Source organism: Gopherus flavomarginatus, chromosome 4 (assembly GCF_025201925.1).
Source record: "Gopherus flavomarginatus isolate rGopFla2 chromosome 4, rGopFla2.mat.asm, whole genome shotgun sequence".
Classification (NCBI taxonomy): Eukaryota; Metazoa; Chordata; order Testudines; family Testudinidae; genus Gopherus; species Gopherus flavomarginatus.
The window spans coordinates 69,848,919-69,865,107 of record NC_066620.1 but is presented as its reverse complement, the minus strand read 5'-3'; the positions used below and the strand labels follow the sequence as shown (position 1 = coordinate 69,865,107).

Below are 16,189 nucleotides of genomic sequence, written 5' to 3'. Positions count from 1 at the left end.
TTTTCTGGTGACCCAGTTGAAGAAAACTGTTGATGCCCAAAACCCAACTGAGCTGGGGATGAGGGGTTTGGGATGCGGGAGGGGCTCAGGGCTGGATCAAAGGGTTGGGGTGCGGGGGTGAGATGGGGCCAGGAATGAGAGGTTCAGAGAGTGGGAGGGGGTTCTAGGCTGGGACAGGGGGTTGGGGTGTAGGAGGGAGTCAGGGCTCTGGGCTGGGGATGAGGGGTTTGAGGTGCAAGAGGGGGGGTCACGGCTCTGGGTTGGGGGTACAGGCACTGGGGTGGGGCCAGGGATAAGGGGTTTGGGTTGCAGGAAGGGGCCCCAGGTTTGGGAAGCTCAGGGCTGGGGCAGGGATTACCTCTGGCAGCTCCTGGTCAGTGGCGCAGCTGGGGTGCACAGGAAGGCTTCCCGCCTGTCCTGGCACCGCGGACCGCGCTGCATCCCAGAAGCAGCCAGTAGCAGATCCAGCTCCTAGACGGAGGTGAGCAAGTGGTTCCATGTGGCTCTCTCCCGCAGGCAGCACCCCTACCCAAGCTCCCATTGGCTAATGGGAGTGTGGAGCCAGTGCCCAGGGTGGGGTCAGCATGCAGAGCCCCATGGTCCCTTAGTCTAAAAGCCAGACCCGCTGCTGACCGTTTCCAGGGCACAGTGCAGTGTCGGAACAGGTAGGCACTAGCCTGCCTTAGCTGGGCAGCACCACCAACAGGACTTAACATCCTGGTCAGTGGTGCTGACCAGAGCCACTAGGGTCACTGGGGGCTGAACAAGGCAATCCAGTGCCTTACATGCCATGACCCAGTACTGGGTTGGGACCCGAACTTTGAAAAACACTGCTCTATAGAGCATTAACTTCAGTACACTAAAATATATGATGTGTTATATGTGATTTATTAAAGTTGATTTTGAACTCAAACTTGAAACGTAATATATACCTAGTATACAGCATTTCACATTCAAAAACGCTTTGTGATTTTATGCCCAATCTTACACACACTGACAGACCCTTATGCTCACATGGAGTCCCGCTGGAAATAACAGTTCAACATTTTCTGATCCTCCAAACATCTATTCATTATATCTGCCCATCCACACAAAAATCATCTGTTCTGCTTACCTTGAGGTCTCTGTGAATAAACCCTTTAGAATGAATATATTCCACTCCTGTCACTATTTGTCTAAATTTGATGAGAGACTCAGTCTGGTAATTTTCCTTCCCTCTCTTTTCATCAATCCAGTCATCCAGTGTTCCTTTCTCACAGAATTCCATTTGGATAAAAAGGCAATCCCATAGCAAATCTGGCCTCAGTCTGTAAGAGTAAAATTTAATCACAGTATTAAAAACAGCACTACACAATTGTTCCAAAGCAGTTGGCTCAATGGTTTGCTGGTTTCCAACCTTTCATTTTGCTGCAGGCCCTCACAATCATGGCCAAAAGTCCCTAATTGTTTAGGCTCACTCCAGGTAGGCTTGGGGCACCCAGTGATGGCACTGGAGTCCATCCTAACTCCCAAACAGCCAGCTGCCTGCCACTGAAGTCTGTTCTACACAGTTAGGCTGGCATAAGGCAACTTATCTCGACTTAATTATGCCAGTGTACACACTACAGCTTTGTCCCACCAATGTAAGTGCCCTACTACACTGACATAACAACTCCATCTCCACAAGAGGCACAGCACTTACGTCGGTGCAGTTGGGGCAACGCAGCATCTGCATTACTTACATGGACTGCTGGCTGTCTTGTCAATTTCACAGCTCCCTGCTGGAGCCCCCAGCTCCCTGCTCTCAGCCAGGCTGGGCCCAGAGGCTCCCCGCTCCAGGAGCTGAGAAGCTGGGGTGGCTGCCCTCAGCTCCCAGCAGGGATCCGGGAGCCCAGGGGAGGGGAGACAGCTGGGCTCCCAGCTGGGAGCTACAGAGCTTAGATACTTGGCCCTCAGCCCCCCACAGTGCCCCTCTTCAGTCAATGGAAGCACTGCTAGTGAGGACATGCATCACTGACAGGAGGATAGTGTGGACAGTAAATTACTGCAGTGGCTGTAAGTCGACCTAACATAGGTTGACTTAGGGCTGTAGTGTAGACGTGCTCTGAGTCAGGTCCTCTGCTGAGCAGCCAGTAGGCTCTCTGGCCACCAGGTGGGGCAGAACAGTAGCATGGGACGGGCATGATCTAGTGAGTGAAACACAGGTTTGAGAATAAATAACTCCTGCATTTTAATCCCAGTGCAAATACCATCTCCCTCAGTTGCTGAAGATCCTACCACTGATTTGGCTTCAATATAAGACATCGTCCCAAATTAGGCCTAAATGTCAGTGTACATATCTGCAACACATACTGTTCACCAAAAAATTGGCAATTCATCAACCAAAAGGAGATTATACATGTACATCTTTCATTAAGCATGCTGCCTGATGTTAAATATTTTTATGTTCTTTCTTCTTTTATTAGCTGGAAAAAATATAAGTGTAAAGATCTGTAATTCACTCATTTTTTGCCACATAAATCTGTAATAGGGAAAAAATAATCTGATTATTTCAGTTAAAGGGCCATTGATTACACTACAGAATTCATTTTTATTTACCTTGAAATGCTTGAACTATTCTCAAAATTGAGATAGTCTTTCCCAGTCCAAGAGGTGTAATAGCGTATGATATTTTCATGCTCAAGCTCTGCTAGTGCTTGTACCTCACGCTGTACTTTACTAAATAAATAAAGAAAAATTCTCGTTACGCAACACTGAAGAACTGACACTTCTTAATAAAATGAAAAATAAGGTTAATTGAAGACAGGATATCAAGCAGCAGTAGCAATCTTCAGGATTAAGTATCTCTGTTTTGAATCATTTTAAAAGTCAATATATTATTATTTAATTTTGAAAGAGAAGCTGAAAATTATATCTACTAGCTGTGTTTCATTTGCCAGGCGGTTCTTGTATTTTGCCTATTGTCTGCTCTATTATCCTGAGCACTCAAGTGTTTGAACCCTGTTCAAAATGTTTTAAATGAGAAAACCCCCCTGCGTCCCCCCCACACAAAAAAAAACTCAGACTCTTGTACTTAATACCTAATCTGGTCATAAGAACACGACAGATAAGCAAAGCATAGAGTTGATACGATCATGGAGAAATTAAGTATCCTAAGACTCTGATCCTGCAAACACTATAGTATATACTTTTTAATTTACAAGTAGTCGCTCTACATACACTGAGCTCAGCAAGACTATTCATATGCAAGATCATCTGCAGAGTTGGGGCCTACCTTGATTATTGTGGGGTTGTCCAATGAATTAATTTCTACCTCAGATGGGGCCCAAATGTGACCCTTTATTTGAGGAACACATAGGGCTTACGTTCAAATTGTTAAATAGAAATATCCTGAAGAACACTTAGTAATACAATATACTCATTATAATAGGACACCAAAGCAATTTAGGCTAAAGAATGCTCTGAAACTGCTGTAAATAACATGGAGTAGGATATCCTTAAAACGATTTGTTAAAGAGACACTTACAACTTGTTTTTTAATTGATTATTTAAAATAAATATTACTTGGGATTTTATCAGAAATTAGAATGTCCACAAAAGTTTTTTAATGCTCCCCTGATGAGGCTTATAATGGTCTTTTTAGCAAGTGACATGATGACAAAGAAACAATTACACTGGTTTTATAAAGAGTGTTGCCAAATGCACAAAGAAAAAATAGGGAGGGCTGATTTCCCTCAGTATAGTCATCTGAATTGCTACTGGTCAGTACAGGGAGTTCAAATATTTTCAGACACAAAAGGTGGTTTTCAAAGTGACTCTGTCCCTTTAAATGTTCCATAAATCTGTTAGTCTGCTGCTGACAAGTTTTATAAAAGCATCAATCACCTTTCATAGACAATCTACCAAGTGTTTTGCAGATTCATAGATTCCCAGACCCTAAGGGTACATCTATACTACCCGATCTGCAGGTAGTGTTCGATGTATCGGGAATTGATTTATCGCGTCGCATCTGGACGCAACAAATTGATCCGCCAATCAACGCCCATACTCCACCTTGGCAGGAGGAGTAAGCGGAGTCAATGGGGGAGCCATAGCAATCGACTCTCCACCGTGAGGATGGCCAGATAAGTCGAATTAATATACTTCGACTTCAACTACGCGAATAGCTCTAACCCCCCCACTCGTGTAGCCCAGGCCTTAGAGAACACTGTGATAATCTAGTTTGACCTCCTGTATAACACTGGCCACAGAACTTCCCCAAAATAATTCCTCTCTGAACAAAATCACAGCTTTGGGAAAAAACATCAAATCTTGATTTAAAGATTACCAGTGATTTAGAATCCACCACAGCTCTTGGTAAATAGTTCCAATGGTAAATTGTTCTTTACTGTTAAAAATTTACACTTTATTTCCAGTCTGAACTTGTCTAGTTTCAACTTTTGACCACTGGATCTTGTTATATCTTTGTCTGCTAGACTGAAGAGCCCTTTACTGGGAACAGAAATTTGTCATGTAGATCTTTGAGTCTATCACTATAAGGCATATTATCCAATCCTTTAATCATTCCCATGACTCTTCTCTATGCCAGCTCCAATGTATCAACAATCTTCTTGAATTGTGGACATCAGAATTGGACACAATAATCTAGCAGCAGTTGCACCAGTGCCAAACTGTTATACACTCTCCCTCAAAATAACACCCTGTAACACCTATACTCACCACTTTCGTATAGTTATATATTTTGTACAAAGTATGCTTTGTGAGGTATCATTTGAAAACTCATGAGCTACTGAACATTATCATCTTGTTAACACATGTGTATCATCATTGTATATAGAGTTATGAGGTTTTGCTATAGGTTTGTTAGGGAAATATATTGTGAGTCTGGGAAACACCCACAGACTAGCCCCTCAGAGGTAACCAAAGACCTATAAACAAAGGACTTGCATGTCATTCCCAGAGATAGCTCAAGCCTCATGCACAAAAAAGGCATGAGCAAGAAATTTACAATTTACCTGAGAGATACTTCAAATCTCATGTACCCCACAGACTCACTGTCTGTACCTCAAGCAGGGTGGACGGAGAGGGATGTTCCTCAAGGAGAGGAGGAGGGTATAATATAAGAGACAATGGCTTCTTCATTACTTCTTGTAACACTGAGCCAGCAAAGGATAAATAATCAGCAAGCTGGGTGACCTGGAAGCAACCCCTAAGGACATATCAGAAGAGTACTGCTGTGATAAACAGGGCCATTCCTTGTAGATAGTTATTAAAGCCATTTTAAGCAGACTCAAATCTTTAACATATTTGTCTGTATTGTTAGAGAATCAAGAGTAGATGCTAAGTGTATTTGACTGTGTTTACTTTTATCTTGTTAGAAGTCTAAATGTGGGACTTGTGGTATAATAATGTTATTGTCATAATCTCTCCTCAAAACTTGTAATTCCACATAGCAATTCACCTGTGAACTTCCTTGATCATTTGAATGGCTAATTGTCTTATGTGAATTAATGCAGCTAGTTTACCTGTGTATGCATACGAAACAGACGATATGCTTCAAAGCAACAATCTGCACTACCTACTCTTCATGGGAGGAAGGTCCTGATGTGACAATTGCTGTGAGGAGGTTTATTAGTTTGCTAGAGAACTATAAAGAAAATTTCGAGCCTGATCCTTTTTATCTCAGGTCTGCTTAAACTGACAGGGAGAATTTAAATTATAAGATTGAGATCTTCCAAATAATGATTTGGAATAACCCCAGAGGTTCTCAGGACAAAATTTTTGGTGGCCTCAGAGTGTGGCCACCAACTCTGGCTGGTGGCCACTCTCATACTTTTTCCCTAAAATACTTGATTAGCTTTAGGAAAAACAAATAAATATGTGCATATACACGTCCAAATCATTGTAATTTATTTGCTGCTAGCTGCTAATTCTGTTGTGAAAAGTGATATTAATAAACATACTAGTATCACTTTTCACAACAGACTTACTTAGCCCTGGCACGCCTGGGGACAAATTAAGCCATGGATGGAGGCGGCTGGGGGGGAGGTAGCATGGGACTGGAGCCTGAAACCCCACAGCCACAGCCTTGTGGCCAAGGCCTGGAGATGGAGCCTGAAGCTGTGCAAATGGAGCCTGCTGTCCCACCACACCAGAGCTGAAGCCCAAAGCCTGAGCCCCATAGTCTCTTGGAAGCAGGGAAACCCACTGACTGCCTGCTCCTCCAGCGTTGTGCTCCAGGTGTCTCCGGGAGGGGAAGAGCCCAACCCCTGCTGGCAGCTCCAGCAGCCAACACCAAGGCAGTGCATCTTGGAGCAACAGGAGGGAGAGGGACTGCTACTCCCCCCCCATACACACACCCCACAGCCCAGGAGGCCGTGGCCACAAGAAAAGCCCCTGGTGGCCGCATTTGAGAAACGCTGTACGGAAAGACATAGACTCTGCATCTAGAGTGCCTATTGGACTATGTATCAGAGGGGTAGCCATGTTAGTCATGCATCTGACGAAGTGGGTATTCACCCACGAAAGCTCATGCTCCAAAACGTCTGTTAGTCTATAAGGTGCCACAGGACTCTTTGCTGCTATTGGACTATAAAACTCTTTAAATTAATTCCAGGAAGACTTTTACAAATCAGCAGCCTCACCATTTCTGCTATGAAACTGACCTAAGGACTTTACACATATCTGTATGTATACTGATTTTTTAACTCCAGCAACTCTCTTCTTTCTTTTTCCTTTTATTATTAAATCTTTAGTCTTTTATTTACTAAAGGATTGGCACCCGCATGATTATTGGGCAAGATCTGAGACCCATATTGACTTAGGGATCAGTTTCCAGTACTTTGGGACTGGTGAACCTCACATATGGTGTATCAGGTTTTCAATAACCTTTCACTATATTAGACTTGGCTATCTAGATAGGAGTCAAGGGCTGGAATGCTTAAAAGGGGACTGTATTTGGCTTTTTGGTGAGCAGCATGTTATTACAGAAGCTGTTTTATTACTGGCTTGGTTAATTTAATTGAAAAATAAACCACCAGTTCTGGGGATTGTCTGCCCTATTCCTTGCAGTCTGCCCTATTCCTTGCAGTCTGCCCTGAGTATAGCATTCTCAGTGTGGCCCATCCAGGCACCCAGTCACACCTCTGTTCTCCCACATCTCTACTGAAATAAGACTGCTTGAAAGACTTTGAACTGGGGGAAACTGGTCCCAGGCTGGGAAGGGAATCCAGACGGTGTATTAAGAACTGTGAACTGCCTGCAACATCCAGAGGGATGAGAAAAGCTGTTTGCTTCACATTTTACTTAACATGAAGAAGTTGAGGAATTAGCTTGCAATTTTATCTTTTATTTCTTTTAAAAGCCAATTCTGACTGACTTTTATGCTTATACCATTTATAATCAATTAATATCTACATTTCAATAGTTAATAAACTTGTGTAATGTTTTATTTAAAACAGTGTGGTTCACTGAAGTGTTTGAGGAATCTACTCAGATTAACAAAAGCTGATACGTATCTATTACCCTTTGATGGAATGGCGGACTAATTAATGAGCTTGTATTGATCAAGAAGGTCTTGAGCAGCATAAAACACACATTGCTGGGGTAAAAGGCTGGGACTCAGAGATATGCAGGTGTTGCCCTATATCTGTTTATGGGGGGCTGGAAGAGCATTCATGTGACTCTGCAGGGTGTGACTCTCACATGCTAATGGCTATGTGAGAGCAAAGCCTGGAGGGGCAGCTTTTCACTAGCAGAGCAGTGTGAGGGGTATCCTAAGCTGGAGAGATAACAAAGCACAACAGTTCCACAGTCCAGATTGTACCCTGGTGGTTGTCACACAAATACAGAGGTAAAATAACTTATCTATCCCTACTTGAGATCCCCCTGTTTATGCATCCAAGGAACGCATTTGCACTTTTGTCCACTCTATCATCTTGCCCAGGATCAATGTCAGGCTGATATCCCTATGATTACCTGGCCATCCCATTTTCTCTTTTTAAATATTGGCATAACATTAACAAAGAGAGTGCACAAGTTAACAAATCCTGTTTCCTATGCTGTGCTGGACTATAATTCTAGTGCACAGAGAAGCAAACATCAAAAGATAGCACACTCATTTCAGCTCCACTGAGAATAGAGGAATAAACATGTTTGTCAGATAGAATGGACAATACTGTAAAGAAAAATTACTTAAACTTTTAAGAGATTATTACAAACAAATAGTTTCATCTACAGAAACTGCTGGAGAGAGTGTCCTTTCAAATAAAGGCAAGCAGATGTACAGTACTTACTCATTACACATGACTCTTTTGATAGCATAGTTCTTCTTATCAATAATCTGTTTTGCTTTGAAAACATTCCCAAATCCACCGCTGCCAATCAGCTTTATCTCTTCAAAATCCTTGATAAGTCTTTAAAATAATAAAATTAATAATAATAATAATAATAATAATTTTAGCACAATCAGCCCTAATACTAATTTTGGAAAGTATGAGTCTGATTCTGAAAGTTGCAGAACATCTCCTGAGTGACGCTGAGCATCATCTTACAGGAGGTACTCAAACCTCAGGTAAACAAAGTATCTCACGAAAAGAGGCTTACCCTGAACAAGCGGACAAACAAGTTTGGGAACTGCTGGATTAGAGGCATTCTTACTTTATTTTACATGCTTATGACATTTCCATTTGGAATTTTCATAAGAACAGAAGCTGTCCACCCATTTTCTTTGAATAATCTCTTTTATTACAACATTTGTAGCACCACCCATTTCTCAGGGGTAGAGCAAAAACAACGAAACATTCTACAGAGATGTACAAATGCCTAATATAAACAAACATTCTTATTATAGGAAATAACCTTTACCTCACCTACAAGAGGCAGTTTTCATATGCTTGTAAACAGAATTCCTCCTCACCATTTTTTTTGCTTTGCAATAAACATGCAAAACTGTTAGTCACGGAAATCTAACCCATCCTTGCAATAACTATACAGCTCTTACTTAAAATCTCCTTCTCACCTTTCATCCTTAGTGTACTTGGCCTCCGGATGTGAGAATGAGGGTGCCAATTTAGTTGCGCTCTCTCTTCTTAGGGAAAAAAGAAAATTTACAATAAAACCTTGCAACATATGAATAGAGAAAATAAATTTACCTGGAAATATTTTTGGTGTCATGTTTTAGTCAAGTATCAAAGCCACCAAAACAGGGTTTGCAATATTAATTTCAGAACATATATATTTGAAAGAAAAAGTAATTACATACCTCTTAGATTTCATGGCAGCATTTTTGGGAGTTGCCTATATCAAAAAAGAAAACAAATATATTCACTGTTTTAAATTATGATAAATTATTATTTTAATATGATTTAGGATGTGGCTACCAGCTGTCCAGAGCCATACTTAGACTGGTTGGCTCATCTGTGTGATGTCAACCTTCAGTTTAAATTCCTCGTGAAATTTGGATATTACTAGAGCTGTGTGAATAATGGATTTTTCAGAGTTTGCTGGCAATCCCGGGGGTGGGAGGGGGGGACTTTGTATCTCAACCCCAAAGCTATTTTCTTCAAACTTTTTGATGAATCAGAAGTTGGGAAAAATTCACTTTGATCAAACAAAACATTTAGTTCAACTAAAACTAAAGATTTCTATTTTGAGCATTTTTTAGCATTTTTAAAATTAAAGGAAATTTCAAACTGAAAAGTCATTTTGAACTGAAAAAATAACAATTTAAAAAGCACTGAAATAAGGTTTCAAGTTTTCAGACTATATGTATATATTTATATATATTTTACACCAATTTAGCGAAATTGACACAAATTCCAGAAGTGTTTCAGCATAGCCAAGTCTGCACTTTTTGCCAAAAGAAGTTTTGGCCCAAAAATGTCCCCCAGCTCTAAGTATGACATCATGATTCTTATCAACATGCATCAGTTACATTCAATGTACAAGCACAGGTCCATCAACTTCCATGGAAGTATGCCTGTTAAAGCCAGCAGCAAATCTGACCTAGTGTATGTTTAGTGAGAATGATGCTAAAAAGATAATGAACATTTAAAATAACATTCAGATATATTCAGTAATGATAACCATTGTGGGTAGAGGAGAAAATTGATACTGCACTATGTTCTGAAACTCCCCTAACTCGGGCTCTAACAGGCTGCTAGAGGAAGCAGTTCTTAACTCTTGCGGTGAAATAGAGAAGAGTGAAGCAATCTAAGAAGATTAGGCTCCAATTTATTGGTAGTTTTAGGCCCCAATCCAGCATTGTTACCCTCACAGGCCAACTGCTGAACCTGCATTTAGTCCCCATGAAGTCAGTGACACAGCATCCACTTCCGCAGATCACAATGCAAGAGTGAAGCCACATATGTTTCTTTTGGGGAGTGGTTTAAGATTAATAGGCAGCTACTGCGGAGCAGAGACCTCATGCTGTGTATGCTGAATGGTTTATCCCACTCAAGAGAGAGGAACTACTACACTCTGCACTAGGGCGACATTCCACTTCCAGCAAAGTATTTGAGGACGTACTAACTTCAAAAATCAGATATAGACATTAGCAGCCTCAAGTATCCAATTTTACCTATGTGCAACTTAAATATTTTGGAGATAGTAGCTCTGTTATCCACATCTTCATTAAAAGTGAACATTATGAACAAGAGTAAAATAATGACAGTCTGAAATTTAACATGAGGAATAAAGGCTTTCATACTGTACCCAAGAAGATGATGAACAGTTATCTTCACTTACTGTCAGGTCATTCATTTTATTTACCAAGCTCCCATCTGAATTCATATTTTTAGATGCAGAATCAGTACCACTATAAGGGGAAAAATGGATTTCAATATTTCTCCTTCAAATAATTCTTGTGTCAAAACTACAATTCTTGACACAACAGAAAAATAATTATGTGAATTAATTTAAAATACAAATCTTCACTTGTAACACAATTCTCATGATTTGATCACATTTTATTATAAAATACTTATTTCTATAAAGGATTTCATCCTATTATGTCAATGTGATTTATAGATGTTAGTTATGTATTCTCAGTATGGTAAGGTAGGTTAAGGACAGAGATCATTTCAATGCAGTGAGGCCACCACTGGTACAGAATATAGCTGTTCTTAAACACTACACAGGGCATCAGAGAGAGTAAAGTGGTGACACCCGGGCCAAATTAACCATCAAGCACAATAGGCTGGCGCCAAGGGGTCCCAGCAGAGACTAGAAAATTTCTCACCATAATTTTCTTTCCGCTAACAACTTCTCTCTTCGTTTTCCTTAAATAGGTTGTGCCACTTTGGATTTGTGCCTCTTTTGATTAATGGAGAATGAAGAGAGAAGTGGTATAGCAGAAATTATAATGTGGTACACAGAAATTACTGAAAAGAACTGATCTTCATTCAACAAAGCAGTGTCATAAAATAAAACTGGCTACCGAAAACTTCAGTGGAGTGACACTTCTTTTCACATCAAGCAGAAATGCTTCTAAAATAATTACTGGTACTCAACAAGAAAGCATTCAGAATAGCCGAAAAATCTGTGTATCATAAAGTATATTATAAAAAATACAAAAAAATTAAATTCAATTGCACAAGATGTATTCTTGATCTGTAGATAAACAGGCTTAAAATACAACTGATTAATTCACAAGTGAAAAGACAGCAACAGATTTTGCTTAAAACGCTCTCAACTAGTTCTTGAATTATAAGCAAATGCACTGTTAAACATCACAATATTAATGGTTCCCACTTACTTTTCAGATGACCAGCTTGATAGTCCACTAGAATTACTAAGTAGACTATTTGCAGAAATGGCAACAGCTGCGTGTCTCCCTGCCTGTATATATATAAAAAGGGGGAAAAAAAAAATACCTGATACCTACCAGTCAAGGCTTTACTACTACAAATAACAACATTCTAAAATGTCAAAAACAATGGAGTTTCCAAAAAAGTTATTGGAACTACATTAAACACTAAATCCCCAGCTGGGAAAGGCGTTTATGACTCCTGGGGGAATTCTGTGCGACTACGCGCCTGCATAAAACATCCATCTCTCGCAGAATTCCTGTGCTTCCCTGCAGAAAATGGCAGGGAAGCAAAGGGCAGCCGCGTGGGGGCGGGGAGGGGGTGGAAAGATGACCATGGGTGCAGCTTTTGGGGGAGATTTTGCCCCTCAACAGAGGTGAGCCATGGGTGGCACACAGGGTTACGTGCCGCTGCCCCTCCCCCTCATTTCTGCTAACGCAGAGCTTCCCGCTGAAGGAGGCTGCATCTTGGCTCCGCTGACTCAGCAGCTAAACGGCCATCTCCTGAGTCCTAATGCCACTCATGCTCCCCTTCTGTGTGCTGAGAGCCTTCCTCTTATCTGTGCAACAGTGAGTGCCTGTGGCGGGGCTGGCTAAGGGGGAGGGGAATGGGGGAGTGAGAGGGAGGGATGAGACTGGGACGAAGAGGGCACAGGGGAATCGTGGGGGGAAGTGGGCGCCCGCCATGCAGCATCTCCTTAGCAGCAGTGGTGCTCCCCCATTAAGCAGGCCCATTGAACCTTCAGCATGACAAGGCCTACGCCCCTACACATGGACCCCCCAATGAACCCCTCATACCCAGACTCCCACCCCACTGAGCTCCAACCAGCTGCACCTGGATCTCCACCCCATCAAGCCCCACTCCCCCAGCACCCAGACACCACACCCCATCAGGCCCCATCTCCCCACATCCAGACCTTCGATGCTGAGCTCCAACCACCTTCAGCTAGATCCCCTGCAAAGTCCCATTGTCTCTGCACCAAGAACCCCCAACGAGCACATGCATCCAGATCTCCCACTGAGCCACCTGCACCCAGATTGCCCTACACAAAAACCTCTCACCCACATCTTGATCCCCCCCACACTAAGCCCCTCCACATTTGGATCATCCTGGGCTGAGCCTGCCCAACCACTCCCAGCCCTTGGACTGTGTCAGTGTCGGGTGCATCCTCACTGCCGAGTCCCTGTACCAGGGGAGGTAAGGGCCTCAGAGGGATCTCCCACCTCAATGCAGCCAGTGGCCTGTGCTCACCACTGCCATGCTGGAGCCCCATTTTTTACTGGACAAATAAAACTTGCAGAATTATAAAATATTATGTGCAGAATTTTTAGTATTCTGGCGCAGAATTCCCTCAGGAATAGTTTATGCACATGCTTAACTTTAAAGCACTGGGGTGAAATTGAAGGCACTGGCCCCACTGAAGTGGGAATTTTTCCATTAACTTTAGTGTGGCCAGGATTTTGCCTTAGGTATTTAAAACTTCACATCCTTTTTCACACCTGCAAATAAACATTACCAAAAGTAGAGTTTTGTAAATATCTTATGACAAGATCTTGACCACAAATCCAGGAGATATTTATAGTACATCGCCTCATTTGCAAGAGTAACATGGGGTGCAAGGATGAGGCCCCATTAAGAATTAAGACCAAAAAACAGTATTTGTTAGTTGAGGGCAAAATTTTCAGAGCTGGTAATTGTACATGCAATTTTGCATGTGGAAAAATAGAAGTGTATGCATAAACAGGCTTCTGCATCTAATTGCTCCATCTACATAGTAACTGGGCATACAAAGTGATGAGCATGTAAAGTTTGCATTACAAATTTAGAACTGGCTGAAAATGTAGTCCTACGTAACCACTGAGTTTCCGCCTTATTCCATCCCTTTTTTTTCCCACTTAGTAAGAGACACTGAAGTTTCAGATTAAAAGCAAAAAGTGTGATATCACAGTCAGGCATGTATAAGAGATGCTCAGCACCCTTTACTTCCCTTGAATTCTACTGACATTGCAGGCTCAGGTCCCATATGATTTAAAGAAAATAATTCTGTCCCAAATTAAACACATCCAAGACAAGTACAAGGAACTATATAATTAAGAAAACTGTTAGTAATTGTACAGCAGCACTGTACTATGCTTGAGAAAATTCCATTTCAGTATATTAGTTAAGTTTCCTTTTTAAGAAAACTGTAGTGAAATATTTTTTCGTAAGTTCTTTTGTCATATGCATTCGTCTTTAACTGAATGATAATTCACAGGACCATGTACTGAAATATATAATTAGAGATACAGATTTTTTTTTTGGTATAATAAGCTATTGACTATACACACACTGTGAATTTTAGCTACCGTACAGTGGAGTACCACCAACATAAATCTATGAGGCAAAGATTATTTCTCCCTCAAACTGAAACAAACAAGGCTAGTTTTTAACCAAATGATGATGGAACTTGATTCAAAGATGAATGAGCCGGAAATGAAGCTTTTCTCTTTACATACAGACTACATGCAATACATACCCTTGACGTTTCTTGAGATCTTAACTGCTCATATGCATGTTTTGCAGCAGCCTGTCTTGCAGCTTTTTTATCATTTCCAGTGCCTTCACCATAAATCTTATCACCAATTTTACAGCTATAAGAAAATCTATAAGAATAATAGAGAATAAAACAGTATCCATAAATCCTATACGGAAAATTGTAATTGTAACAATTTTGAATACTATTGTCACGTAGTAATGATTCTAGGAAGAACAGAGTTCTTCAATATTCTTCTGCATATGTACCTTTTCAAATATAACTTTGTCTAACTTGAGATGCCTTAAAAGGGTCTGATTTTTAGAAGATAGGCTTTAGCATTTTCTGAGAAGCCAGTCCCATAAAGCATCTCAAATAAGGTACCCGTAAACTACTAGTCATTTGAAAATCCTGAATGTAGATTTTAAGACTACTTCCTTGTGAAGGTATTTTTTTAAATTTAAAATTGTAATAACAACTTAGCCTAGAATAGTATGTTATTTGAAGAATTTTAAAATCTGTGTTTGATTTACCAGGACAGATTCTGTGAAAAATCTTAATAGCATTAAACAAGAGTAAGATTATTTTTTAAATCATAATTGAATAAAGCAAGTTAATCTTTAAAAGGGGTACTGACGTCAGTTTAAAAGCTATCAATTTAAAAAGCATTTCTTAAACATAAAGCACTTCTCACCCTGAATAAACTACTAAATGTATTTTATTTAAAAATACTGCTATGGCAAGTCATTTTGCTAAACAAAGAACATGGATTTGTGACAGAATTATAAAGATAGTTTGGAAATAGATTCCAAACTAAGACACTGCTCCTGAAAACTCTCATATACATGCTTAACATTAAACCCAGTTAGCCCCATTGACTTTAAACACACATATTTGCAAGATCAGGGCATATCTTTCCATGTTCATGCTGGTGTTTTATAATTCTATTTTTAATTATTTCAGCCAAAATTTACCGGGTATGAATTAGGGCTCTTCGGTTAGAAAGTCCTGTTACCCTACCACATTTCAAAAAGATAAGCACAACATTCATTCCCTCCACTACAATAGCTAATTTTAATGAATTACTTATTTTTTGTTAGCAGCTCAGACACATCATTCTTTAATTCATTCAGAACTGTTGGATGTGTCGCTGATGAATTGATGCTTTTTAAATTTATCAATTTGTTTCAATACCTCTTTTGATACCTCGTGCTCTAATAGGGTTGCAAACTTTCTAATTGAGCGAAACCGTACATCTTTCCCCTGCCCAGTACCCCACCCCTACCCACCCTTTCCCCAAGGCCCCGCCCCCCACTCACTCCTTCCCCCTCCTTCTGTCACTCACTCCCCACCACCCTCAGTCACTTGCTCATTTACACCAGGCTGGGGCAGAGGATTGAGGTGTGGGAGTGGGTGAGGGCTCAGGCATGGGGTGTGGGCTCTGGAATGGGGCCAGAAATGAGGGGTTCAGGGTGCAGGAGAGGGCTCGGAACTGGGGCAGGGGGTTGGGTTGCAGGAGGGGGGTGAGGGCTCTGGGCTGAGAGCGTGAGCTCCGAGATGAGGCCAAGGATGAGGTGCTCAAGGTGCAGGAGACGGCTCCAGGTTGGGGTGCAGGGGGGGTGAAGGACTTAGGGTGCAGGACGGGACTCCGGGCTGGGGTCAAGGGATTTGGAGTGCAGGATGGGGTGCAGGCTCAGGGAGGGAGTTTGGGTGTGGGAGGGAGCTCAGGGCTGGGACAGAGGGCTGGCGGGCAGGAGGGGATGCAAGCTCCGGGGAGGAGCTCTGGGATGGGGCAGGGGGTTGGGGGTATGGGAGGAGGTGCGGGGTAAAGACTCCAGGTGGCACTTACCTCAGGCGGCTCCCTGGAAGCAGCGACATGTCCCTGGGCTCT

General features: G+C 41.6%; 1 protein-coding gene across 6 annotated transcripts in view; it reads right to left on the bottom strand.

Moving 5' to 3' along the window:
- The window catches only part of EIF2AK2 (eukaryotic translation initiation factor 2 alpha kinase 2), a 37,575-nt gene that overhangs the window by 8,643 nt on the left and 12,743 nt on the right, over positions 1-16,189 (bottom strand). For 3 of the 6 annotated variants that reach the window (XM_050950299.1, XM_050950302.1, XM_050950304.1), the window contains exons 4-11: positions 14,302-14,428; positions 11,735-11,817; positions 10,693-10,795; positions 9,242-9,276; positions 8,999-9,067; positions 8,274-8,393; positions 2,578-2,697; positions 1,115-1,307 (exon numbers count right to left, since the gene is read on the bottom strand). In XM_050950299.1, the coding sequence (XP_050806256.1) occupies positions 1,115-1,307; positions 2,578-2,697; positions 8,274-8,393; positions 8,999-9,067; positions 9,242-9,276; positions 10,693-10,795; positions 11,735-11,817; positions 14,302-14,428 (850 nt within the window). The remainder of the gene's footprint in view (positions 1-1,114; positions 1,308-2,577; positions 2,698-8,273; positions 8,394-8,998; positions 9,068-9,241; positions 9,277-10,692; positions 10,796-11,734; positions 11,818-14,301; positions 14,429-16,189) is intronic. The other 3 variants (XM_050950300.1, XM_050950301.1, XM_050950303.1) reach the window with 3 other exon arrangements.